The sequence below is a fragment of the Carassius gibelio genome, chromosome A21 (assembly GCF_023724105.1).
Source record: "Carassius gibelio isolate Cgi1373 ecotype wild population from Czech Republic chromosome A21, carGib1.2-hapl.c, whole genome shotgun sequence".
Lineage (NCBI taxonomy): Eukaryota > Metazoa > Chordata > Actinopteri > Cypriniformes > Cyprinidae > Carassius > Carassius gibelio.
In genome coordinates, this window is record NC_068391.1 from 20,447,168 (window position 1) to 20,475,156 (window position 27,989).

Consider the following 27,989-nt stretch of genomic DNA (forward strand, 5'->3'; position numbering starts at 1 on the left):
TTTGAAAGAAACAAAAAGAAAAAGAAAGGGAAGTAGAGAATAAATCTTATAAATGTATATCATCTGATATAGTTAATATCACACGAAGAGTAATGTTATTTCTCCAAATATCAGCATGATTGCAAATCTGATGTTTATTGAACTGTTCATCAAATTAATATTAAGTGACTTACATTCAAACAAAGCCACAGCAGAAGTGTTTTGTGTCTCTGAGCAGCACAAGACAATGTTTCGTTACTGAATCAATCAGCCGTTTGAAGAAATCAGTTGAGTGAATGACTCAATGACTCACTCATGCAGTGGTTTGCTATTTTTGATTTTATATTTAAAGTATACTTTCCTCTCTCTTTTTTTTTTCAAAATCATTTTAAATATCAGTATTCAATAATTTGTTTTAAGACCTCAAAATGGTATTTATGCTTTTGTAACTGTAAGTTAATTGCATTAAACTGCCTGTGCCACCTCAAACACAAATTTTGTTGATAGTGATTTCATTTGATTGGTAACAGCCGTATAGTGTCTTACTATTTGAATTTTTTTGATAAAATTAAATAATTTTACACATACATTTAATTAGGCCCAAAAATTGCCTTATAAATATAAAAATAGACATAAAATGTAAAAATCTATTTAGAATTGTATTAAAAGTTCATTTCTGCAAACTATGCCCCAGTCATATGAAGTACATGACGGCCTCAACTAATCGGCCCCTTTAGATGCCTCATCATGGCGTGGGCTGATCCGTATCTTCTTATAGGACAGCAACAGAGACAGATGGGCCACGTGACTCTAAACAATAGGTCTCCAGTGGAGCGTGTGACATGTGATAAGAGCAGATATTATCAGCAGACACCCTGTCCTGTTTCCCCAAAAGAGCGCTGCATGTCAGGTCTCTACAGCGCCACACATTCGCATCGATTTGACCTTCAGGTGGGCCGAGCGTAGCTCCTGAGAGCGCTGGAGGGGCTGCCATTCGTCTTGAGGAGCCTGCACTGCTTTGTGTTTCTTGATCTGTGTGCCAGTCTTTACAATGCTCATATAATTAAGACCAATACGAGTCTGTTCAAAACCCAGTGATCAACACAGGCAGCAGCAGCACGCTAACAGACACACACACACACACACACACTTGACTCGCAAAGCTACTGATAATGCATACAAATATACTGTACATATTGATACAACAGCTTATCTTTAATTGAGCCAAATCCATTTTTCACTACTTTTTGGTGTTAAAATTATTTCAATGAGCTCACTGCAATGCATTATGGGATCTCCTTCTCTTTTTCTCAAATGGTAGAGCATCGCGTTATCAAGCGCAAGGTTGGGGGTTCGAATCCCAAGGAACTCATGTTAGGAAAAAATTGTTAGCCTGTATGCAATGTAATTTGCTTTGGATAAAAGCGTCTGCTAAATGCATTAATTTAATTAAATTTTTAATTAGATTGCAGTTTTTTTATGGATTACATGATTAGATGCTATTTACAAAATGGCAGTAAATTATTAATAATTTCTCGATTTAAATCGTAAAATTTCTAAATTTCCTTTCTAAAACCCTGTCATTTATTATTTAGCTTGAATCTCTACAGTATTTTACATTTCTCTAGCTAATTCCATCTACTATTTAATTACTTTACACATTGAAACTACAATTTTTGTCATGTAACCTAGAATCAGTAACAAAATACAACTTGTAAGTTATCTACTCAGCACTGCTTTCAATTTACTAGATCTAGTGAGAAATGTACTGACAATCCACACAAAATCTGTATACTTGCGTCATCTTGAAAATGGAGAGAGAATTCACAGACTCCACTCATAATGCTTTAAACCAACCCAAGTGAGCTGCATGTATAATCAAAGTGTTATTATGCCTCCCTGTGACCGCAGGCTTCTGGAGATCTAGATCTGCAAAGAGATTTCTTTAGACAGTATCCAGATCTATTTTCTGAAGATCTCGAGCAGATTAGTGCTTTTTTATCCTCACTAAGAGTGATGTGATTATCCAGGACTATCATAAATTAGATGTAAACCAGCTACTGCCAACCTCTCTGCCTGTATCTTCTCGGTCTTTCTGTTTTCCATCGCTGTGGTCTGTCATTGAGCTCAGCACAATACATGGTGCCAATGACACATAAAGTTTGCACCTTTCCAGAGAGGCGTCATTAAAGCAAACAGTGTGGAGTGAAATGCACAGAAGCTCATGATGCACGTGCCAAACGCAGAGCGCTGGAACTGCTATAAATATCAGTTATCACACAAACGGACTGTCTCAGAGAGACGTGACACAGACTGCTGCGCTGGTATCATCCCAGACAAATGGCTTCCATCAAATGGACGGCTCTTTATTTTCCTTCAACATCTGTTGGCAGGATAGAAAAGACAGCAACTTGCAGCAGAGCAGATCGAGAGCGCCAAATATATATACAATACATGTATGTGTGTGTATGTGTGTGTGTGTCTGTGTGTGTGTAAATATATAGCTCTCTGAAACAAAATCTAGTTCTAACACACCTGGAGTTCTCTAATCACTTGACTTCAGAACAGGTTTGCAACAAATTATTATTTTGATAATCCATTAATCTAATGATTATTAAAAATAATCGACTAATAGTTGATTATTTCACTGATTAATTAGTAGGCTTTGATTGATTATTCAGTTTTTGAAATTTGTTAAAATAATGAGTTATACATATTCTATACACAAACCAGATTCCAAAAAAGTTGGGACACTGTACAAATTGTGACACTGCCATTCGCCGTTGCCAGGTAAGACTGTATAGGTAAAAAAAGAAGCTATATCTAAACATGATCCAGAAGCGCAGGTGTTTTCTCTGGGCCAAGGCTCATTTAAGATGGACTGTGGCAAAGTGGAAAACTGTTCTGTGGTCAGACGAGTCAAAATTTGAAGTTCTTTTTGGAAAACTGGGACACCATTTCATCTGGACTAAAGAGGACGAGGACAACCCAAGTTGTTATCAGCGCTCAGTTCAGAAGCCTGCATCTCTGATGGTATGGAGTTGCATGAGTGAGTGTGGCATGGGCAGCTTACACATCTGGAAAGACACCATCAATGCTGAAAGGTATATCCAAGTTCTAGAACAACATATGCTCCCATCCAGACATCGTCTCTTTCAGGGAAGATCTTGCATTTTCCAACATGACAATGCCAGACCACATACTGCATCAATTACAACACCATGGCTGCGTAGAAGAAGGATCCGGTACTGAAATGGGCAGGTTATCAGGAGAAAATGACTCGTAACGGGTATACGTGTTAATCGACTCCAGATAATTAGGGGGCAGGGGTGAGGAGGGAAATAAAATAAAAAGAAAGATATTCAGTAAGTCACTGGAGTATGACCTAGTCACAGTCTGTCCTTAACAGACCCGAGTACAGGGTGTTCACTGTGCTCCTGGAGTCTGTGCCTCAGCCGGGTGACTTCTCAGAGACTTGTTTACCAGACCCAGTGGTGGTCCTTTATTCAAGTCTTTGGCTTTTCAAGTAAAAAAAAAAAAAAAAATCAACAACATTATTTCAAGCCAAAACGGGTAAGAGAGATGAGGGGTACAAGATTGGGGGGGAGAGTGAAAGAGGGAAAAAGACAGAGAGAGGAATTGATAGAGAGAACAGTGAAAGAACAAGGGAGGGAAAATGGACACGGAAGAACGCTTTTTTCCTTTAAATTAACTAAAGATGAAATGGTAAATGAATACAGGGAAAACATGATAATAAATGTTAAAAAGTATATAGAAAATAAAGGCTTAAATTATAGCATTCAAAGAGTTACATATCTACACATTGAAAGAAAATATATATTTTTAATATAATTAATCGACATAAGCTGGCAGGATATAAACAACATAAATTATATAAAAAGACACAAATTAATAAGGTAATTAATGCAATACTTTAATTAATTTAAGTAATTAATGTAATACTGCAATAAGGTAATCAAAGTGCATCACGTTACAGATCCCAGTGACACATGAAATTGAACTTGTATTTGCATTCACACACTTGCACTGAGTGCACTGGAAAGCTATTACAGCTGTAAGAACCTGACTGTAATGGCTGTGATTTCTCCTCTGATCTGCCGTTCTTAACAGCGTTGTCACTTACAAACCACAGAATAAAATAACCCTGGATTAGAGAGGAAGTCAGTCTGTCTCAGCGGGGATCTGTAAGACCTCCTGTAAATCCAGCAGCGTCTCCCTCAGCTAGTGGGTGGCATCTGTACAGTAGCTACGCTGTCCAAATTAGAGACCTGCACTCCCGCGGGACCCGACGCAACACAGTGTGGCACAGGACAAGACTTGATGGGTCGGTGCACCCATAAAATAGAAACATCTAAGCATACAATATCTAAAAACAAAAACATTATTATTCATCTACTGCAATAAAGTAAAAAGAAGTATACAACTTTAACTGTAATAAAACAACTTTTATTCATTTTCATACAAATTATAATGAAAGAGGCTGAGATTTAAAAAATGAGTTATTTTGTGCACAATGTTATGTCGTGACCTCAAAACACTTTTACCATAATGCATTATTTGTAATCGAATACATTCTGATGTTTGTGTCACATCACCAACTCCATGTGCATGGCTTTTCTGATTTGCTCAGTATATCATCTGTACAGGTCCGGAGAAACACAAGCCACAGTAAAAGATCTCAAAGACTTAGAAGCAAGTAGTGTTGTCCTAACACCGTTACTTGAGTACCAAGTCGATACTTAAATTTAAAATAGTAACAATGCAAGCTTTTCTGCAGTAACTGTAGCTACAGTACCTTTTAACGCCACTCAGTTGACATTTCATCCCCAAATTGCAGCGATACATTCAACTAGTAATAAGGGCTAGGGATGGACTTTTTTTTTTAATATTGCATTTGAAAAATAATAATAATAATATTCAAATATATGTTTATTTAAATGGCGTTTAAGGAGAAAGATGTTATTTTCTTAATAGTCAAGCTTTCATCACCATTTCTGAACAAGCTTGTGATTAGGCAACATATACACAACAATGTTATGTTATAACTCAAAGTTTTTGTTACCAGAAATGTTACCACTGGCAAGTTATTATTAATAATATTATTTATTATTATTTTTTTTTTTTTGTGCAGGGAGACAACACGTAAAAAAAATAATTAAAAAAATGATGTGAATTTTGTCAAACAAATGTTTTTGGTTTGGCAATTTTCTTAAAAATGCATAAATAAATAACTTCCACAAACTCCAAAAAGAAAGAAACTAAGACAGTTTGTGTTTGACAGTTTTGAGACACTACTGAGTAAAGAAGCTGCGTCTCAGGATGTTCTCTCCACTGCAGAGACCAATCTGTCTTGAGCTAATAGACCATAACTATTTATTTCACACTCAGATCACCATAGATGTGCAGCTTATCCAGTAAAACATCCACCGTTAACATCACTGAACCAGTGTTCATTAGCATTGAGCGCCTCACAAAAGTTCTTGAAATCGTCAATGTAATCTTCACATAATTAGGAAGTGTACAGTCACCTGCCCAAATCTTTATTTACTAGACTCTTAATTATCTTACAGATTTCAGCAATCCAACAGAGCTGCATGACAAGATGTTATTCAAGATTATCTTAATGTGGCTTTTTCAGGAGACCCAGTTCATAGTCTTAATTAAAATTATATTCACTCATAAAATTAAATATTAATTGGCATTGATGGTACCACAAAGAACATTTAACCTCCATTAAACCTTTCCATTGTACAAATGTTCCTTTATAGTGAAGGGCCAGATTTATTTTGGCCGGAAGACACTTCTTAAGAAAATATCCAAGAAGTTCTTAAGAATGTTCCTAAGTGCAATATGTTACTAATAAAAAAAATATATATCCTTAAGAGGAAAATGATGTCTTTATCAGACTGAATAAAGAGTTTATTACTGAAGGCTCAATGATAAACCTTTTTCACTGATACAATTTTTTTAAGAATAGTCTTTTTTGCGCTGCCTGATGATTACTGTAATAATCATAATAAGCATGTACGGTTTTCGTCGCAACCAACTTGATGGGTGCTTGGCTTCACATTTTTAATATACTGTGTTTTTGAACAGTAACTTTTAAAGAGCATGTCTCAAGATGAAGCAATCTGTTTCATTAATTTGTGTGCCGTTAGGGTTGTATATGCTGAGTACTGTTAAAGATTATGTCGTATTATAAATGTTACTATTAAAACCAAATATTTTTAAGAAGATCGTTTTCAAGAATTTAAATAAAGTTTTGTCTTAAGAACAGTCTAAAGAATAAAAAAAGAAATTTCTAGGAATGTTAAGTTAAGAATGTTAAGAATGGTAAGAATGTTCGTCTTAAGAAGAACTTGTGAGTTAAGAAGAAATTTCTTCTTAGGAATATAAGTGATTACATAATTACATGATTACATGAGATTTCAAAAATTAAGTACTTGTAATATGAGTATATTACAAATATAAATAAATAAATAAAACGCCAATTTTTAAATTACAAATACTTTTTATGTAATCCTACGGTGTGTCAAACCATTTAGCTTGAACTATATTCACAAATGTCATGTAAAGAAATATGCATGAACTGACACAAATACTCCTGCTTAAGTTACACTGGTGATGTAGCTGTGAGACACAATGTCATCATCATATCCAGAGGCCTTCAGGAAGTGTTGATTCTGCAGGACAAAAATATTTCAGACCTGGAAGACTTTGGACATATGAAATATGTGCTTCTAAACATTTTTCTGAAAACTGAAAATTTGTATCTATACATATGAATCGCTGCAGATTCCAGTCAAAATGAACACTAAAGGGAGTAAAACTCCAACGACTTTTATTCCTTTTCACAAAAAGTATGATTTACAGGTCCACAGTTTTGATTAATAAAGCCCTAATTTTTGCACAATTACTTGATTCTAACTTTTAAAAAATGTTACATGCTGCAAGATTTCTGATTCCACCCGCTATTGATAAAATGAGGAAGTATGAAGGGAAAAAACCCACATTTTGGCCTCTACAGGACAAATATTTTAAATATTTATACTGCCATGAAAAATTACATGAATGAATCATGTGAGATAGCCTGTCCTGAAAATCTCTATATATTTCTGTCCCTGACTAAATAATATTGAGATACGATATCAATTATAGATGAATATAATTAAACGTCTGGTAATGAATGGAATGGGACCCGTCTGAATAAATCCTCCATGATGACCCAAGTGTGCTGAGAGCAGCTCTTCAGACATCAAGACATCTGATGTGTCTAGCGCTCCAGCATGAGATTTATTTTGACACTCATCACTGTTATCCATGAGCATGAATTCAATACAGTAGTCTGTTCTGCTAGTTAGAAGATGACGTCTGTGTGAAAACCACATGACTTTCACTGGTATGCTGAGGAGGGGTCTGTAAATGCATGGCAGCATGGAGCAGAAAATAAATCAATTGCATAGATTACAGAAGCTAAGTAATGTATGTAAATAAACATATATATATATGTTTGACAAAAACATCTGTAAACAAACAGATTATAACAGTGTATGTGCTCAAGATATTTTTTTATCTGATTGAGAAAAATGTCTGATTCAAGCATTTATGCAATTTTTTTTTTTTTTGCTTTGGATCAAATTATTTCAGGTCTACACCACCCCTTTTTAAACTGATCAACTCATTATTCATATCAAATGCTGAGATTAACTGGATTGGATCTATTTGATCTACATTTAAATCAAACAAATGACCTATTTTTGATTCAAAAAGTCAATTTTGTCTGAATGGTGGCAAGTTTGCATTCCCCGTGCTTCAGCTCTTCCATAGCATCTAATGAGGCTCATCCAGTTCACCGCAGGGACATTTTGAAGACAGTTTAGCTCTTGAATGTTTCATCAATTAAAACCTGCGTAAACACAGCAAAAACGTGCAGAGGGAAATCCAGCCCACTTCTCCGCTGTGAACAGAATGTGCTAACTCTAGCATGCTAACTCTGCATTGAAATATTCACAGACACCTGGATTAATATTTGATTCGGCACTAAATTATTGTTATACAGCCAAACCGTAAGAGCTATGTATGTGTGTGTGTGTGTGTGTGTGTGTCACATCCTTGTGAATTGTGAATTGCCATTATGAATTAATGTCCCATCATCAATGTCATGTTAATAAATTGCAATTAGGGAGATTTCCCCCATTACACACACACACACACACACACACACACACAAACAAACAGACATTTTCAGAAGCTGGATCTGAGCTGGCATTTAGGTCTATTTCAACAGAAAATTCAGAGGTGGCAGGAATGTGTTTACACTGCAATTACAATTGCATAAATAACGGTATGGGATTAATGGGTTTTAAATGGGCATTCATGATATTTAAAACATTAATTTTAAAATGTGAAAAGATTTTCAAAAATGTTGTTATTCTCTAATTATTAAGGAAAAAGCTGCACATTTCTTTGCAAAATTGAAATATGTCAAATAACAAAACTAAACTGAAAATTTAAAGCAAATCCTATAGAAATACCACAAATAAAAGAAATCTCTTCATATAAACAAACTAAGGCTTTGCCTGTGCTCTTTCCATTTAAAATGAAAGACAACAACTGCATTTTAGTCACAGTCCAAACAAAGATGCTGCATGCAACATGAGCAGTTTTTGATTTAAATTAGGTTGCCATTGTATAATTTTGAAATCTGAATGGTCTGACTTGAGCTTTGTGAAACTACAGTATACTACTGTCCATAAATCATATTTGAATGAAAAAAAATCAGCAGACAGGCTGAATAAGATGCAAATTCACTATCTGACAGCAGGTGGCGCTCATGGAACAGCAGGTACAGCGTTTCCTTGGTTACCACTGTAAACTCTGCTTTAATATGCATTAAAGAGAGACAAGATGATAAAAAAATACCATCTACATTTTTCTGAAAGAGCAGGTTATGTCGTTGTCTTTTAAAGTATCCTAATATTGTGTTGGAGTCCCCTACAACAGGTTTAAGTGCATCTAAGGTGTCACGTTACGTGTTATGGGAAACACAGGAGAAGGAACCAATTTGCAGGCAAGTCGTTTATTGAGGGAAAATCCAAAGGGGTAAACAGTCCAGGCAGAGGTCAGAACCAAACATAATCCAAAGCAGACATAAACAGGACATGAACACAGGGCAAGACAAAGCAAGGCAAGACGAGAGTTGACGGACACGAATAATACGTAACATTAAACAAGGACTCCGTAACATAGACTAAGACAGACTGGGTATTTATACACAGAAGGATAATTGGGAAACAGGAGACAGGTGGGGTGAACAATCAATTACGTAACAAGGAGGAAGGTGACCATATAAGGGAACAGGAAGTGATCTGGGACAGACAGCGTGAGAAGGAGGACATCTAGTGGAACCCCGGGGAACAACAACCCAGACACTGTGACAGTACCCCCCCTCTACGGAGCGGCTCCCAGACGCTCCAAGACAAAACATGACACAGAGACCAGGAGGGAGGCGGACAGGTGGAGGCTCAGGGGGAGGGACGGAGGGCCAGAAAAGGAACACATGGGGGACAAACACCAGAAATGTATACATAAAACAGGGAGACCAGGAGGGAGGAGGACTGGAGGAGGTACAGGGGGAGGGACGGAGGGCCAGACTAAACTAAAAGGAACAGACAGAAACATAACAGAACTCAAAAAACACAAAACAGAAGTCCATGAAGGGTATGTTGAGGCACCCACCAGGGCGGAGCAGAGGACAACCACAGTCATGTGGTCAAGGCCAGAGCACTCCAGGGCAGAGCGGAAGACCACCACAGCTTTGTGGTCAAAGACAGAGCCCTCCAGGGCGGAGCGGAAGACCACCACAGCCTTGTGGTCAAAGTCAGAGCCCTCCAGGGCGGAGCGGAAGACCACCACAGCTTTGTGGTCAAAGTCAGAGTCCCCCAGGGCGGAGCGGATGACCACCACCTCTTTGTGGTCAGGACGGAAGCCCCCCAGGTCCAAGCGGAAAACCACCACAGCCATGTGGTCAGGACGAAAGCCCCCCAGGTCCAAGCGGAATACCACCACAGCCATGTGGTCAGGGCCACGGTCAAGACATCGGGAGCGACCTCGGACACTGCATCGGGAATGGCGTCAAGCACCGCCTTGGTAACGGCCTCGGGAGCGGTCTCGGGCACCGCATCGGACTTGGCCTCGGGCACTGCATCGGGCACCGCCTCGGGAACCGCATCTGGCACCGCCTTGGCCTCCAGAATGGCAACGGACTGTGCCTCGGAATCGGGAACAGCATCGGGCACCGCCTCGGGAACAGCATCGGGCACCGCCTCGGGAACCGCATCTGGCACCGCCTCGGGAACCGCATCTGGCACCGCCTTGGCCTCCAGAATGGCAACGGACTGTGCCTCGGCCTCTTGAACGGCATCGAGCACCTCCTCAGGAACAGCCTCGGCATCAGGCCCAGCCTCGGCCTCCGGATCAGTCTCGGGCGCCGCCTCGGCATCGGGCGCCGCCTCGGCCTCTGGAACAGCGTCGGGCACCGCCTCGGCCTCCGGAACAGCGTCGGGCACCGCCTCGACCTCCGGAACAGCCTCGGGCACCGCCTTGGTAACTGCCTTGGGAACAGCCTCGGGCACCGCCTCGGCCTCGGGCACCTCCTCGGCCTCCGGATCAGTCTCGAGCACCGACTCGGCATCGGGCGCTGCCTCGGCATCGGATGCCACCTCGGTCTCTGGAACAGTGTCGGGCACCGCCTCGACCTCCGGAACAGCCTCTGGCACCGTCTCGGTAACTGCAATGGGAACAGCCTCGGGCACCGCCTCGGCCTCCTGAACAGGATCGAGCACCGCCTCGGCCTCTGGAACAACAACGGGCACTGCCTCGACCTCGGACACCACCTCGGCCTCCGGAACAGCCTCGGCATCGGGTGCCACCTCGGCCTCTGGAACAGCGTCGGGCACCGCCTCGGCCTCTGGAACAGCAACGGGAACCGCCTCGGCCTCCGGAACAGCATCGGGCACCGCCTCTGCCTCCGGGACAGCATCGTGCACCTTATCTGGAGACTCAGGCTTTGAGTCGGCCATCTTGTGCTGTGGCGCTGGGCTGGCGGCCATCTTGTGCTGTGGCGCTGGGCTGGCGGCCATCTCGCGCTGTGGCACTGGGCTGGCGGCCATCTTGTGTTGTGGCGCTGGACTGGCGGCCATTTTGTACTGTGGCGCTGGACCGGTGGCCAATTTGGGCATTGGCGCTGGGTTAGCGGCCATCTTGTACTGTGGCGTTGGGCTGACGGCCTTCCTGGGCAGTGGTGCTGGGCTGACGACCACCCTGCCGGAAGAGACAGGAGTGGCTGGGGCATCCCACCGATACCGAAACTGCAGGTAGCGCACAAATTCCCAGAATTCCAGTGTCTCCAACTGCTCCATCTCCTCCTGAGACACTGGATCATCCAGGCCGTCATTAAAATAGTCCTTTAGGGCTGCATCGTTGTAGCCCATGTCCTCGGCCAAGGACCAGAACACCTGAGCTAGGGCACCCACCTCATTGCCCTCTTGGCGGAGGGCGATTAACCTCAGGTATTTGGCTCGCCTCTCCGCCATCTTGGCTGGGGAGCGGAAAAATGACATACCGCTGGTTCTCTTAGTGACGGAGTCCTTCTGTCACGTTACGTGTTATGGGAAACACAGGAGAAGGAACCAATTTGCAGGCAAGTCGTTTATTGAGGGAAAATCCAAAGGGGTAAACAGTCCAGGCAGAGGTCAGAACCAAACATAATCCAAAGCAGACATAAACAGGACATGAACACAGGGCAAGACAAAGCAAGGCAAGACGAGAGTTGACGGACACGAATAATACGTAACATTAAACAAGGACTCCGTAACATAGACTAAGACAGACTGGGTATTTATACACAGAAGGATAATTGGGAAACAGGAGACAGGTGGGGTGAACAATCAATTACGTAACAAGGAGGAAGGTGACCATATAAGGGAACAGGAAGTGATCTGGGACAGACACCGTGAGAAGGAGGACATCTAGTGGAACCCCGGGGAACAACAACCCAGACACTGTGACATAAGGTAAGAAAACATTGTAATTTTCTAAGAATAAACATTTAATATTAGAGTAATTTGCCAATGATGACGAAACGATTAATCGCAATCAAGTTTGGGGCAAATCCCTCCCCTCCTGTGGCTCAGTGGTAGAGCATTGTGTTAGTGGCGCAAACGGTTGTGGATTTAGTTCCCAGGGAACACACATACAGTACTTGTAAAAAAAATTTAAATGTTCCACAAGCCTTACACTGCTCTGATTGGGACAGAGAGGGCCCTAGAGCAAGTTAGCGAGTGACAAAGCACATTTACATAAAATATAATATAGCTTAGTGCTCCAATCCGTTATTAAAATAATGACACAAAATACAAAAACACTTATGCAAGTGAATTGTGTCCACAGCTCAAGTTTAGAGTTCAGTTTTGGCTTCCATGTAGAGTTTTCATTTTCAAACGTAACCGAGACGTTCCCTTTCAGTCGGTCACTCTCGACACCATGTCGGTGACCGACGAATATGTGATCCCTATCAAAGCGCTATGGGTGCTGCCCCTTCCAGTGCCCCGTGCGAGCCGCCTGCACCCCTATTAGGTGTTGGCCGGGGTTCAGAACAAGTAGCTCCACTTACCATTGTCAAAGCACTACCTCACTGGATGAGATTGGATAACACTGGGAAAATGTACCCGGTTCGCTTGGAACCGGGACGCTGCAAAAGCCCCATCCTTCCTGAAGGAGGTCTGACACTAACCGGGGCCTCTCAGTGCCACTACCCATTTGAGGTGAGAACACAGGAGGATACCGGCTCTACACGAAGGCTATAGAACCTAGCGATCGTGTTAGGGGTCGCCCAGCCCGCAGCTCTACAAATATCTGTCAGCGAGGCACCACGAGTCAGCGCCCAGGAGGTTGCAACACTTCTAGTTGAGTGAGCTGAATGGGCAGGGAACATCCTGAGCCTGATAAGCCAGGGTTATGGCATCCACAATTCAGTGGGCCATTCTCTGCTTAGAGATGACACTCCCCTTCTGCCGACCTCCGTAACAGACAAAGAGCTGGTCTGAGGTCCTGAAGCTTTGTGTCCGGTCTACGTAGCACCTTAATGCACATGACGGGACAAAGCAAAGCCAGGGCTGGGTCTGCCTCCTCCATGGGCAGCGCTTGCAGGTTCACCACTTGGTCTTTGAATGGTGTAGTACGAACCTTGGGCACTTAGCCAGGCCAGGGCCTCATGATTACCTGGGAGTCAGCCGGCCCGACCTCTAGGCACGAATCATCGACTAAAAGAAAAATGCATGCAGGTCCCCTACTCTCTTGATGGAGGCCAGTGCAAGCAGGAGCAGAGTTTTCAATGAAAGAAACTTTAGCTCAACTGAATGCAAAGGCTCGAATGGGCCCTGCTGTAGTGATTTAAGCACTCGAGACAGGTCCCAAGAGGGTATACAGGGGGGCCGGGAAGGATTTAACCTCCTGGCCCCTCTAAGGAACCTGACAATGAGGTCATGCTTACCCAAATACTTCCCATTCACGGGGTCATGGTACACAGCAATAGCAGTAACCTGGACTTTGAGGGTGGAGGGAGACAGCCTTCGCTCCATGCCCTTGCTGCAGAAAGGACAGCACGACTGCAATCGGGCATCTTCGGGGGTCTTCTCAGTGAGAAGAACACCACTCGACGACAGGTTCCACTTTAAGGCGTAAGCATATCTCGTAGATTGTGCTCTTGCTGGTGATGTTGTTCGCTGGTGATGTAGGTCACCTAGAACCTCCGGGTGCCAAACGGTGCCCCATCTCTGAGTCAGTAGATTGTTCCTCAGAGGAATTGGCCAAGGAGGGGCTGTCGTAAGGAGAACTAGTTCAGGGAACCAGGTCCGCGTGGGCCAATACGCCTCTACAAGCAAGACTTGCTCCTCGTCCCCCTGGACTTTGCACAGTGTCTGTGTGAGAAGGCTCACTGGGAGAAACACATACTTGCATAGGTCCCGTGGGCCGAGAGTTCCCTCGGTCAGGGAGTATAACATCTGGCAGTGAGAGGTCTACCTAAGCTGCTTCGAACTGCCTCCAAATCAGCTGGACCGTCAGGGGATGGAGTCACCATTCTCCCGGGAGCATTGCTCGAGACAACTGAGCAGGCCTGGAATGTGAACGGCACGAAGTGGCCTCAGAACCTTCTGACTCCAAAGCAGGAGGTGGCGGGTGAGTTGCGACATGCGACGAGAGCGCAGACCACCTTGTCGGTTGATGTACGGAGTGAGGGTTTGGCGACAGGCCTGTGTAAGTTGGACCCGGTGAGTGCCGCGCTTCCACACCCACCTCGGGACTCTGCCATAAAGCCAGTGCTAGAGCTGTCTCATATGTAATAGGCAGAGCGGTGTAAGTAAAAAATGTAATGTATGTAAAAAATGGCATGCATTGCACCTGCTGCCTTCTTGTAATCACGCAGTGATCAGTGGCAGCTGGATGCAATAATTGCATGCGAATGTGCATTGGCTCATTTAGTTTACACTCGAAGTAGATTGGTCAATCGAAGCGATATCCCATATTTGTCAGTCACCGATGTGACGTCGAGAGTGACCGACTGAAAGGGAACCATGGTTCTGTACACAATAGCACCATGATATTTTTTTATGTGCTTTGCAGCACCATGGTATAAAAATATGGTAATTATGTAGTACCATATTGTAAGAGAGCTTAAAAATAATTGCTTAGGTACTGATGAGGAAGCAAACAATCCTGAGAACAACCGAATACATACCACACAAGGAAAATGATTGAGAAACATCTGCTTTCACTTCCTCCATCAGTGTCCTTATCCAATGACACAACTAATTCATTCTGCTGACCCACTTCTGAAACTTTAACTGATGAGATGGGGCGAGAACCCCTCTCATGGGTCCGTACGATCCTGCCCACTATTACACATGATATTTGCACAAATTGCCCGGGTTGTGTTTGAATATGAAGTACATTTTTAACAAAGGTATTTCCCAGGAGCCTCAAACGACAGATGAGTGTTTCTTCACTCTGATTTCCTCTCCTCTGCTCGCAGGGCTCAGCTAGATACTGGGATTTGAGATACCCTACCCTATCAAAGTCTTTAAACATGAACGAGGGATGTACCAAACAGATTTCAAATGGTTTCATATGGTGCTAGGAAAAAAAAATCCAATGTCAATAAATGCCAGTTGTGCCATCTCAAGCAAATAATTACAAAAAATAATAATATTTATAATTATGTACAGTAATGGTTTCAGTAAACCCATGTCACTGTTAGGGTAATGATTGATGTTTAGCAACAACTTTGTAGCAGCAAATTTGAGGATTTAAATGCTGTTCCATTCTGCTTCACACACTGAACACAATGGTAACTTATTCTGCCTAATAAAATGCTGCAAGTGCACATGCATAATAGTGCAGTCCTAAAGCAGCAAATGAAGATGCTGGTAATTGCCTGTCAAATATAGAAATGAACAAAGTGACACAATGAAAGGTGGGCTGTTCTGCTGTGCGTGCATCTGGACAATGCATTCAGCTGCTCAATTTGCATATCTGAGAGGTGTTAGAAGACAGCCATGAAACCCTGTAATAACACAAATACATGCTGGATGCCTTCAGGGGGATATAATGAGGCTCGAGCAATATCGACATATAAGACAGAAGACAATAACAAGACAATAACTTTATTCCATTATTTCACTGTCAATGTGGTGCATGTCTGACATGCTGTCGTCTGGACTCGTCCTCCCTCAGGGAGGATAAACCAATGGGAAGTATGTTTGGGAAAGAAAATATTCCTTCAGAGCAGTGTTCGCAACCTCACCAACCACCAGTCTTAATTCACAAAATAACACTTATGTCTAGGGATCAATACTCACTATTAATTAGTTGCTTTTTCAGTGGCGCCCCCAGAAAATGTTAACAGGGGTGGCCAGATGAGGCCACAGTAAATTTTGGGGTGGCACATTAAAATAAAATTAAAGATTAAGGGTTTGCAATACAGACAGAAAGTTATATCTCTGTGATTTCTGGGATTTTATAGATAACGATAATTAGACTATTTTGCTGTGTGTTATTATGCTGATGTCTTATTTCTAATTGTGCTGACAGCTGACTCCTGATTTTTTTAGTTTTACCTTTACACCATTGTTTCTGAAAGTGTGCACCATCTTTCAGGTCAAATATTTGCATTTGGGCTGTTACCAAGCAAATGCAATCAGTATCAACAAAATTGATCTTTTTCAATGCAGAGCGCTGAATCTGAAGTGCCATTTAGATGTTTTTACACACTGTTTAATGCAGCTCTGTGGAACATGGAATACTTTAACCTGCAGTTACAAATGAATAAATAATGTTTTGATATTTTAAAGATAAAACATTGAAAATTGATGTTTGAAATTATTTTAAAAATGAAAAGGTACTTAAAATGTGAAATTAAAACCGCCAATAGGTGGCAGCGAGTCATTGTAAATAAGTGAGTCATTGCGATTGAACCAAATCATTTAAACGGTTGATTCATTTAGGAACGAAACAATTTAATGTTGCTCAGAGACGCAAAACCATGGCTGCAGCGAGTGCTGCACATTTTTTTCACTTCTTAAACTATTGTGAATTTACATTCTGCATTTAAATTAATAGTACCAAATGCAAATCATCCTAGGGGTGGCCAGAGTTTATACAGGGGTGGCCATGGCCCCTGTGCTTTTTAGCATGCATATTACTAGCATATTGGCTGTTTATTAGTACTTAAAATAAGCACATGAATGTCTTATTCTTTATGATCATATTTTAGATCCCTTAATCCACCAATTTTATTTAACTCTTTCCCCGCCATTGATTAGTTATCTCGTCAATTAGAAGACAGTGCTTCCCCACCATTGAAGACTTTTTACGGCTTTTCGTGTTTTTACTGTTATACCAAGGGGAGGGGGGGCGCTATTACACATCTTCTGAATGAGTACAAAACCTCCCGAACAAAAACACAAGCTATCTCTTATGTAAACAGATACATATTAAGAATTATGAGATCATCAACAATAGAATATAAATAAAAACTGCATAAGGTCACAGAGTAAAATGTTGATTCAGGAAGTATTATATGTCTGTGCAAGCTTCGGAGGCATTGATGGATGCGATTAACTGGATTTATGCTTTGATAATCGTACTGACTATTTTCTAGATGTAGTTTTTGACCAAAATTTTTTATGAAAATTACCAAGTTTTGATAAAAACAGAATGCTTTAAGTTAGAATATAACCGTTTTTTTGTTTTGTTTTGTTTGTTTAAAGGTAGAGGCTATGATCTTTATTTTGTATACTGCATCTTCAAATATTCAAATATATTCAAATATGAGTCCATCAAATCTGAATGAAAATCATCAAAATTGCCGCAGTGACTGCCAACGTTTTTCAAAAATACTGGCGGGGAAAGAGTTAATCAATTCATTAATAAAATTTATTAAGTAATCAAAACTCAAATAAAAAGCGAGTTGCCCAAACCTTTAATCAACACATAATGCAACTTTTACAACTTTTTTATTATATAATAAAATAGAATAAAAACCTGTCAGTAAAATTTCTGATTTATAAAATTTCAGTGCATATATGTATATATACACACACACACACAATAAACCAACATTGTTTTCATGAAGTACACTGTATTATACCTAAAAGTGAGGAATGGCTCAATGCTGCAGCACTTGGTATTGATAACATGTCAGACCTGCACAGGCATTACACTCACTCTGTTTACTGAGTCATGTAACCCGACGTGACAGTCTCTGATTAATATTTCCACTGCCCCAGAGATATGCAAATATAGTGTGCCCTCTGCAGAATGACACAGAGCTGCAAAGTACTTCAACAGATGAGAGTCACAGCCATGACTTACGCTCCCTGAGACCCAGAGGAAGACCAAATGTGATTTAGAAAACTAGCATCCTGTCAATGAACAAAACATCTAAGTTCTGTATTGAGGTGCCAAGCAGTGATTTAGTTTTACTTCTTGTTATTCACACACATAGAGAATAGTCTTTTAGGTCTTAAATGTTCAAATTATCTAATTGTCTATTTTTTTTGGGGGGGGGAGGGGTGGTGGTGCACAATTTTATCGGAAAGTTATCAAAATCAGCCAATATGGGCTTAAAACAGTGGTTCTCAACCTTTTTTAAGCCAGCGCCCCCCTTACCCATTTTCCAGGTCCCTCGCGCTCTCACGCAGCCTTGCTGAGCTGAAAGATTTGTTTTTAAACCCATTAAAAAAAATTGTACTGACCCTCTTATATATTACATATGTATTATTTATATACATATATGTATTGTAGATAATAAATATATTTTAAAACCATGTATTTAGCCTAGAAATAACAGCCCACACTAACCAATAAAGAATTATAAAAATGCATAATTGAATGCCACAAGACATTCATGACATTTGATTGGACAAATAAAAAATATCAGATGTGTTTTAAATACTATTACACAATCTCCAATAACATAAGTAAGTAGATCTTTACTGTGTGCATGTTTGTTTGTGTGTTTATAATGTCGTCAATTTGTGTCAAAATGTTACGTCATGTTTGGCAGCTGTGCTACAGAAAGCTGAGTAAGTAGCTGAAGTAAAGCTCTGTGGATATAGAAAGGATACACCATCTAGTCTAGAAGCATTGGTGTAAACTGGCAGCTACACCAGACGCGAATGGCGTGCAATGTTGCGTCAAAATACATAGATCCCAATATAATCAGCAATTCTGTCACTGAATGCGTTGCACACAGTAAAGTGATGCGGCGTTATATTTCTGATGGAGTCCACGCACTACCAATTTGCAAAGTTTGCTTTCATGCATCCAGTGCATAGAGAGAATGTTAGGATGTTGCAGATATGCATTTTCTTTTGCAAGTTTCAGCTCATACATCATACTGTACATAAAAAAATCAATATCATGCATCCCTATTTTTTTTTATTTACTTAAATTTTTTGGGGGTCCTGTTGGTCCCAGTGGTTTCAGTAGGTCTAATAACTGACATAATTTTGATTATATTACCTGCAAATTATTTTTCATACCAAACTATTAGCATGTAATGTATCAGCTCACTGAAATTAGGCTGCATCTTTCTCTTATTAATTTACAGCAGTATGTGACATCCTGGCACTGCACACAAAACATAACAAATAACAGCTATATGAGCTCATATGAAGAGATCATGTAAAATCATTCATCTGTCTTCTGTTTTTCTGGATTATGCATTAAAAACATTAATACATGTCTATAACTGCTGCTCGCAGCTACATGTTTTATTGACTACTTTTTATATTGGCTTATAACTGTGTTCAGAGCATATCAGTCACCATCTTCTGTCCTTCTGATGTTTGAATCCTTTCTCGCAAACAATTTGTTGTCTAAAAACATTTTGTGTTCCAATTAAATTCTAAATCTGAAATTAGAAACGACTTCTGAATTTTCTCCTTGTAGGGTTAACTTGTCCAGGAGAGAGACGGATGTACTGTACATGCAACATATCTACCATGTGTTTTGCCTCCTAAATTACCTTCCATGATGGTAATTTGCACAAACTGCTCCTTATAATTTCTCATTCCAAATTCACTTACATAAATGAGTTTAATTACTTACTAGTTGTCAATTTGACAACATTTAGTTTCAAATACACATTCAGAACAGAGTCCTGTTTTAACAAAGGGAATTGGAAATCGTGCACTAAGAATCATTAAGTGGAACGAGAACAGTTAAATGCCTTTAGATTCTCACCTTGACTCACAAGCTCAACTTCGGCCATCATAATTCAACATTATGATTAGTTTCTGATGGCTTGCTGATTTTGGTTTCTGAATTTTATGGACTGTGAGCCGTGAAAACTTTATTGGACCCAAGGATAATATAATTACACACCTATGGAGAGTTATTCTCCAGTAATCTGACAGTGATGTATGACTGATACTGCACAGTAATATCTGTTGCCCTGAATGTCGGAGAGCTTCGGTGGATGTTTCTGGAATAAACCCAAAGCCTGCGTAGATGATTTCAAGGCCACATAACTCAAAAAGACATTGTCAAGTAACTCACATAAGACACAAATGTTAGCCTGCGTTGTGTTTTCACGTTGGCTTCAACAGACCCAAATGTCATGAACTGGTTGTGAAGATAGTTGGTGTTAAGGTCAGTTTTTATCTGCTCTCCATTTACGACATCATTTGATGCGAATATAGAGAGCTGCTGTCATAGTTAGTACCTTATTACATCACAGAGACATTTTGTCCTGTTGTAATGTGGATGTGATTGGTTTATTAGTTCAGCGCTGGGATCTAAGACTAACAAGACCATGCCTCCATTTTCCTGAACTCTCAATCCATTATGCTCTGCCGTGACCCAGACGCATAAGTGAGGTGCTGCGCCTTATCGAATTCCCTTTCAATTAGTGTAGAATCAAAGCAGCCTTAATGGGTTTTGCCTCATGATATCATTTAATTCAGGGCAATAACAAATCTCTAGTTGTAATTTCAAGCACTCGAGGCCAAATGAATCCTGACGGAGATTTGATTGTGCATTGTGTCTGCCACAAAAGCGCAAGCTTTCTCCTGTCTTTTTTCTTGAGTGACCTTTTCGGCATGCTGCCTGCGGCACGTTATTTATTTATGATTGTGTGGAAGCCAAAAGGCTGTCAGCCTGACCTGTTATCGTTTGGTCATCCGCTCAAGTGGCTGGGTGGTTTGGTATATGCGTGGTGTTCAGAAACTGGGGCAGTCTGATTAATGTCAGCCTTTGGAAGAGAGACGCACAGACATGACAACAAAGAAGCCTCTCTGGAAGGAAGGGAAAGTGAGATAATGTGCAGCGATGCGCAGACGCGCGCACATGAGAAGGTAACGTGACGCCAGCCGCAGAAAGAGAAATCAAACATGCCACTGCGTGTTTTGTTAAGTTTAGTCTGAAGCCAGTGAATAATTAGTCCCTAAGGGGAAATCAACACATCATTTGCATATTTCTGACACACTGGAGACACCGTCTGTCTCTCTGTCCGTCCGGAAATGATGGGAAACTTTTTCTCCAACTGATTGTTGTTAAGCTTTGATCTGCTATGCTAAGCCAGGTGTAAATCCAAAAAAAGTAAGAGATCCTTTGCAGATATAGTTCAATTGTGAATCACCATGCTACAGTAAAACATTAAAGGCAGTTCCTCCTTTAACATTTTCAGTTTCTACAAATTATACGCTGAAGGGATAAATTACTGGTAATCATGAATTCTATTTTCTTTGAAATGAGGTTAAGGTGTACGGCCAAATTTACTGACAAGCATTTATAGTAAACTAAAATATAAAGTGAAATATAAAGTGAAAGTGAAAGTGAAGTGACATCCAGCCAAGTATGGTGACCCATACTCAGAATTTGTGCTCTGCATTTAACCCATCCGAAATGCACACACACAGAGCAGTGAACACACACACACACACTGTGAGCACACACCCGGAGCAGTGGGCAGCCATTTATGCCGCGGCGCCCGGGGAGCAGTTGGGGGTTCGATGCCTTGCTCAAGGGCACCTAAGTCGTGGTATTGAAGGTGGAGAGAGAGCTGTTCATGCACTCCCCCCACCCACAATTCCGTCCGGCCCGAGACTAGAACTCACAACCCTTCGATTGGGAGTCCAACCCTCTAACCATTAGGCCACGACTTCCCCGTAAATACTTTAAAGCTCCAATATGGAGGAATTTTGTAATAAAATTTCCGAAAATAACTTGCACAGTGTGATATATTTCCTCCAGTTGTGTACTTACAATATCTCAAAAGTCTCCAAAGATTTTTTATTTCAGAGAAATTCCGATTTTAAATAACTGGCCGTCCCGGAAAAGAAATGTCGCCTCTCAGTGACGCAATGTCCGCTCTATACTTTGTTTCCGGTGTAGATCATGTGATGTTCCACCACACCGGTCAAATGTCACATGGTCAAATGCGGAAGTGGTGGTTATGTTAAAGCCGCGCATGTGGTTTGGTTGTTGTTGTTATGGATCACGATTACTCTTTGGCGAGTATTGAAGTGCCAGTAATAAGTAAGCGTCCATATTTGGATACACGCAGACTGTGTGACAAACGGAGGAATAAAACCAGGATAAATATCGGTCAGGCGTTTACGAGATGGAGAGAGCTGCGTGAAAATCTTGGACTTGACAGAGACTCTGCTCTCGCGAGTGTATTGATAGACAGGTAAGCAAATCAATTATTTATTTTGTTATTGTACAAGTAACGTAATAGCTAACGTTACTGTAAATATGATTTTAATAGATATGAATTACACCACATGCCTGTACATTCTGTCACTGTAGCATTTTTTTTTATCAATAACGTTACCTGTGAGAAAATAACATAACGTGGCAAATGGACTGTTTCAGTTTCAATAATAGCACTTATAAACAAAGTTATATTGCTCTTTGTACTAAGGTAAGGATTTTTATCACGTGTGGTGACCGAGATTATGGCAGTACAATTGAATACAATCGGATATGTGTTGTTAAAAATATCATCATTACTTGCAAATGTTCGTTCAAATTTACTTTTAGAACGATTGGTTTGAGCACGTTAAACAACACGGCATTAACCATAAACACGTAACACTGCACAACATTAACCCAACAAATCATTTAACAAATAGCTGTAAGTTGTAAGGGGATAATATATGTAACGTGAGGCCAGCAAGTAGTGCTGTGCAGGTAAACCTCACTCCCCGATCTCAAGAGACGCACTAGCGACAGACGCTAGTGGCTGTAGCCATTAAGCGTCCTTGTTAGTGCGTCCGCCTCCCATGCCGAAGACCCGGGTTCGAGCCACACTCATCGCGAGTGCGAGGAGCGTCAGAGAGGACCCGGGAGAGAGGGGTTACATATAGTTTCACGTTCCTTGCAGTTCATTATGATGACATAAAATAATACGATCAGATATACAGGTAATACAAAAACGAGATCATGATTCGTTTATCCAATTTAGATACATTGCTATGGTGAAAACGCATTAAAAACGACATCTCCCATCATCAAGCTTAGTCTTTGTTATTGTTGGAAATGCGCCCTCTTGTGGTCAATTACAAAAATCACATATTGCAGCTTTAATGCCATTTCTATTGAAACTGTCATGTCATGCATTAAAATGCATTTGTATTAAAAATTTGTACTGATGAGGTTGCAATTTAGTACTAATATATATATATATATATATATATATATATATATATATATATATATATATATATATATATATATATATATATATATATATATATATATATACACACACACACATATCCACACACACACACTGTACACACACACACTTAGATTTGAAGTACATTACATGTGCATATTCAGTATATTTATGCACATAGATTTTGTATGAAGAGTTGTAACCCTCATGTATTTGAATGTATTAGTTTGCGAGCTACATCAAAGACAATCATGTCATTCCAATACAATGGGCACAAAGATGTGCAAAGGTTATTTTTGATTTGGCAAGGTCAAAGCACGCTCTGTAATCAATACAGAAATCATTACTGCTGCACAGCACTACAATCAGAGACACATAAGTGATGTGTGGAGCAGCACTGGTCTGTTTGAGACTCACAACAGCCATTGTAATACCTACATTCAACCTGAATTCCCTAGAGTAAAACCCTATGATCTCTAATTAGATCCCTCAAGTATCCGCTGGCTTTCCATTAGCCATCTCATGCACGGTGCCACTCACATTTGAGCTGCTGATTTTAAGACAAACATAAAGAAGCTGATGGATTCATACGGCTAAAGCAGAAGTTTCCAAAACTTGCTTAAACCAGAATGCACAAAGATCCTCATCAAAAATATGCAAGGTTGCACTTACTTTTCTTGACCTTATTTTCAGCACCTCCAAACTGCTGCAAAAGAAAAGGGGAAAATATTAAGGTAAAACCCATAAATATACGTAGGAACAGCCCCATCTGATTGCCATACAAATCTAACTATTTCACTGGTTAAAGTTTACAGGATTACATGTAGTACACCAGAAAATCTGAAATTAAAATATACCGTACAGACCACTTTATGTGTGATTGTCAGATTATGTCACATACATTACAGTAACAAACAAAGAAACAAATAAGAGGCTTTTTTAGATACATCTGAGCCTTTTATTTATTTATTTATTGCACAAGTTGAAATGCATTTGGTTCTGGATAGTAAGACATGTTTGCAATATTTACCAAGTTCATGGACAAATTGTGCATACATTTGTAACTAATTGTGAGACAGTTTCATCCCACAGATACCAGAACTGGCCATATTTGTTTCTGATAACACTGTAGGACTTGCTTCATGCTCATCTGATGTGTTTTCTGCAGATCTCAGCAATAAAATCAGGCTGTTTCAAAGAGAAGCCACACAAGTACAGTTTGCACATTAAGCTGAGCAACTATTGATATTTATCAGTCTATGACACTATCATAATTGTTTTAACAATGTGCAAGCTGACATTATTGAACATGTCACTCAATTTTGAAGTAAACCTTTGAAGTTGCATTTCACAAAGATGGTTTCAACAGTGTTTTTATGACTTAATGAATGTGTAAATAACTTTTTTTTATCATCATTATTCCAATTTGTTCACAACAAGGTTACAACATGAGGCACATCTACCATGAACAATAAAAATAATTAACATGTGTAAATAAGATTCACTGCTCAAAATCACTCTCAAAATTCTTATTAAATTTAGTAGACCATCAGCTGGACTGCAAATATATGTGTGTTTCCAAAACTATATTAAACTTTGTGCATACAATATAGCAGTGTTCTCATAAGGTCACAGACTGAAACAATGCTTAATGCTAAAATAATAAAAGATAAGTATTGCACAGACTAAAATGTTCACTTCTGTTACTGTTTTTACAACATTTAGAAATGTGTTGCCGTTCAGTTCAATTACTGTTCAGCCAAAACCTATATTGTGTTAATAATCTTGTGCACTGTCAGGTATATTTAGTTTCCCTTGTGCAATAAAGGGTTCTGGCTGCATGTTGTGTTGCACTCGCTACTTGATGTAAAATATGGGTTTTGACTTGAAAGCAATTGAGAAGCACTGCTGCAAACATCACTGCAACATACTGTACAAACATGTAAACTAGGTTAAAAACATATGACTTGGTTACAAATATGACCACTGGGTGCCGACACCATAAATACATTCATATTTAATATCTTTATAACCTTAAATAATAAATATTGTTCATGGTGTAAGTACATTAAAAGGCTGAGAGATTGACTTGGTGCTGGGTTCAAGCTAAGGGCTTTTCACAGCATACGCTCCACTGAACAAACAGCAGCACTTACAGATCTCTGTTTATTTCCATGCTGTGAGTCTGTTTTAAATAAGTATTTCTTGCAAAGCTCAATGTCTGTAAATGTAGACGCTAATTTTATAGAAGTAGTGTAACTTAGTGTAGTGACTTTCCTCTGCACCACCTGAAAGTCATGAATACAATTGGGTCATCCGGTCCCTAGCTTCAAATTAGATTTGGTGTAAGAAATACATAAATGATGAAGAAAGCACATCTTTGTTGGGTCACTTTATAGTTTGGGGACAATTCTTATTATTAACCAACTATTAAATAAACTCCTTATTTTCTTATTATTTCTAGTTAATAAGGTAGTTGTTAAGTTTAGGTATGGTTTGGATTGAGTTATTTGGAATATAATCATGCAGAATAAGACATTAATATGTGCTTTATAAGTACTAATAAACAGTCAATATACTATATGCAAGACAATAAAGAACTAGTTAACAGTGAGAATTAGTCCCTTTTTTGCATTATATGCCAAAGTTTGCTTGTCTGTATTAAAGCTCCAATATGGAGGAATTTTGTAATAAAATTTCCGAAAATAACTTGCACAGTGTGATATATTTCCTCCAGTTGTGTACTTACAACATCTCAAAAGTCTCCAAAGATTTTTTATTTCAGAGAAATTCTGATTTTAAATAACTGGCCGTCCCGGAAAAGAAATGTCGCCTCGCAGTGACGCAATGTCCGCTCTATACTTTGTTTCCGGTGTAGACCATGTGATGTTCCACCACACCGGAATATCACATGGTCAAATGCGGAAGTGGTGGTTATGTTATAGCCACGCGTATGGTTTGGTTGTCGTTGTTATGGATCACGATTGTAAAACGTAAGCGTCCATATTCGGATACACGGAGACTGTGTGACAAACGGAGGAATAAAACCAGGATAAATATCGGTCAGGCGTTTACGAGATGGGATGCGCCAAAATCTTGGACTTGACAGAGACTCTGCTCTCGCGAGTGTATTGATAGACAGGTAAGCAAATCAATTATTTATTTTGTTATTGTACAAGTAACGTAATAGCTAACGTTACTGTAAATATGATTTTAATAGATATGAATTACACCACATGCCTGTACATTCTGTCACTGTAGCATTTATTTTTATCAATAACGTTACCTGTGAGAAAATAACATAACGTGGCAAATGGACTGTTTCAGTTTCAATAATAGCACTTATAAACAAAGTTATATTGCTCTTTGTACTAAGGTAAGGATTTTTATCACGTGTGGTGACCGAGATTATGGCAGTACAATTAAATACAATCGAATATGCGTTGTTAAAAATATATTTAGTCATTACTTGCAAATGTTCGTTCAAATTTACTTTTAGAACGATTGGTTTGAGCACGTTAAACAACACGGCATTAACCATAAACACGTAGCCATTTAGCCTCCTTGTTAGTGCGTCCGCCTCCCATGCCGAAGACCCGGGTTCGAGGCTTCGAGCCCCAGTGCGAGGAGCGTCAGAGAGGACCCGGGAGAGAGGAGTATCACATAAAATAATACGATCAGATATACAGGTAATACAAAAACGAATAAATTACCTAATCCGTGATCATGATTCGTTTATCCAATTTAGAAACATTGCTATGGTGAAAACGCATTAAAAACGACATCTCCCATCGTCACCTGCTTCATGGCGTCATCAAGCTTCGCCTTTGTTATTGTTGGAAATGCGCCCTCTTCTGGTCAATTACAAAAATCGCATATTGCAGCTTTAAAGACATCTTAATATCTTTTTAGATTTTGGTCCTTAACAAACTTTTCATTCAGTATCAACATTTTTAAGACCTTATATGGTTCAGTTTCAGAGATATTGGGATCTAAATATGGTTCTAAGAGTAAAATGTAAAATTGTAAACATTTAAAAAACTAAATGTTGATCACTTTGCATTCATCTAATACTTCAGTGGATTTCTTATAAAGATGAATGTCTGAAGAACAAATTATGTTGACACTAGAAAGTATCTCGTTTCCCTCTATCAATACAATTGCACAGAACATATGCCATAAATATTATTTTTCCAAAATGTTCATGGCTGTAACTGTAAATATTATTTACAATGTTTATTTTACAACAAATGTTTCTTTTAACATGTCCTTTTTTATGGCCCTATATGGTTTGGTTCCAGACATATGGTGATCTCAATGCTGCTACATGTGGAAATAGTTTTTTGGGGAAAATTTTAATTAGATTTTATGTTACAGATTACTCTAGATTGAAACTAAACAGCAGCTGAACTATAACACATATCGATCCTGAATTGCTGCGCTGGTGTTTAGCTATGCCTCTTGTCTTCGTCTTACAGCACTGAGAAGTCATTAGAGATAAAAGTCCCAGCACGCCTCACAATCAGTTTGACACCCAGTGTTTGGTGAATGATTTACTCTTCAGGATCTCATCTGGGACAAACAATTCCTACAACCACATCTACATTAGACATGACATTTGCCGACTGAAGAGGCTCATTAAGGGCTTTATTAGCCCTTCAAAAATGCTGAAAATTGCTGTTGAGCATTAAACGTTCAGCATCATTTGATTAAATATCAGTGCTGTTTGTCCTGTAAGCATGTC

At 39.9% G+C, this 27,989-nt stretch overlaps 1 protein-coding gene across 1 annotated transcript in view; it reads right to left on the reverse strand.

The window, feature by feature from the left end:
• Window positions 1–27,989, reverse strand: part of LOC127942148 (follistatin-related protein 4-like) — a 191,347-nt gene that overhangs the window by 139,881 nt on the left and 23,477 nt on the right. The window contains exon 3 of the mRNA XM_052537756.1: window positions 23,918–23,951. Within this exon, the coding sequence (XP_052393716.1) occupies window positions 23,918–23,951 (34 nt within the window). The remainder of the gene's footprint in view (window positions 1–23,917; window positions 23,952–27,989) is intronic.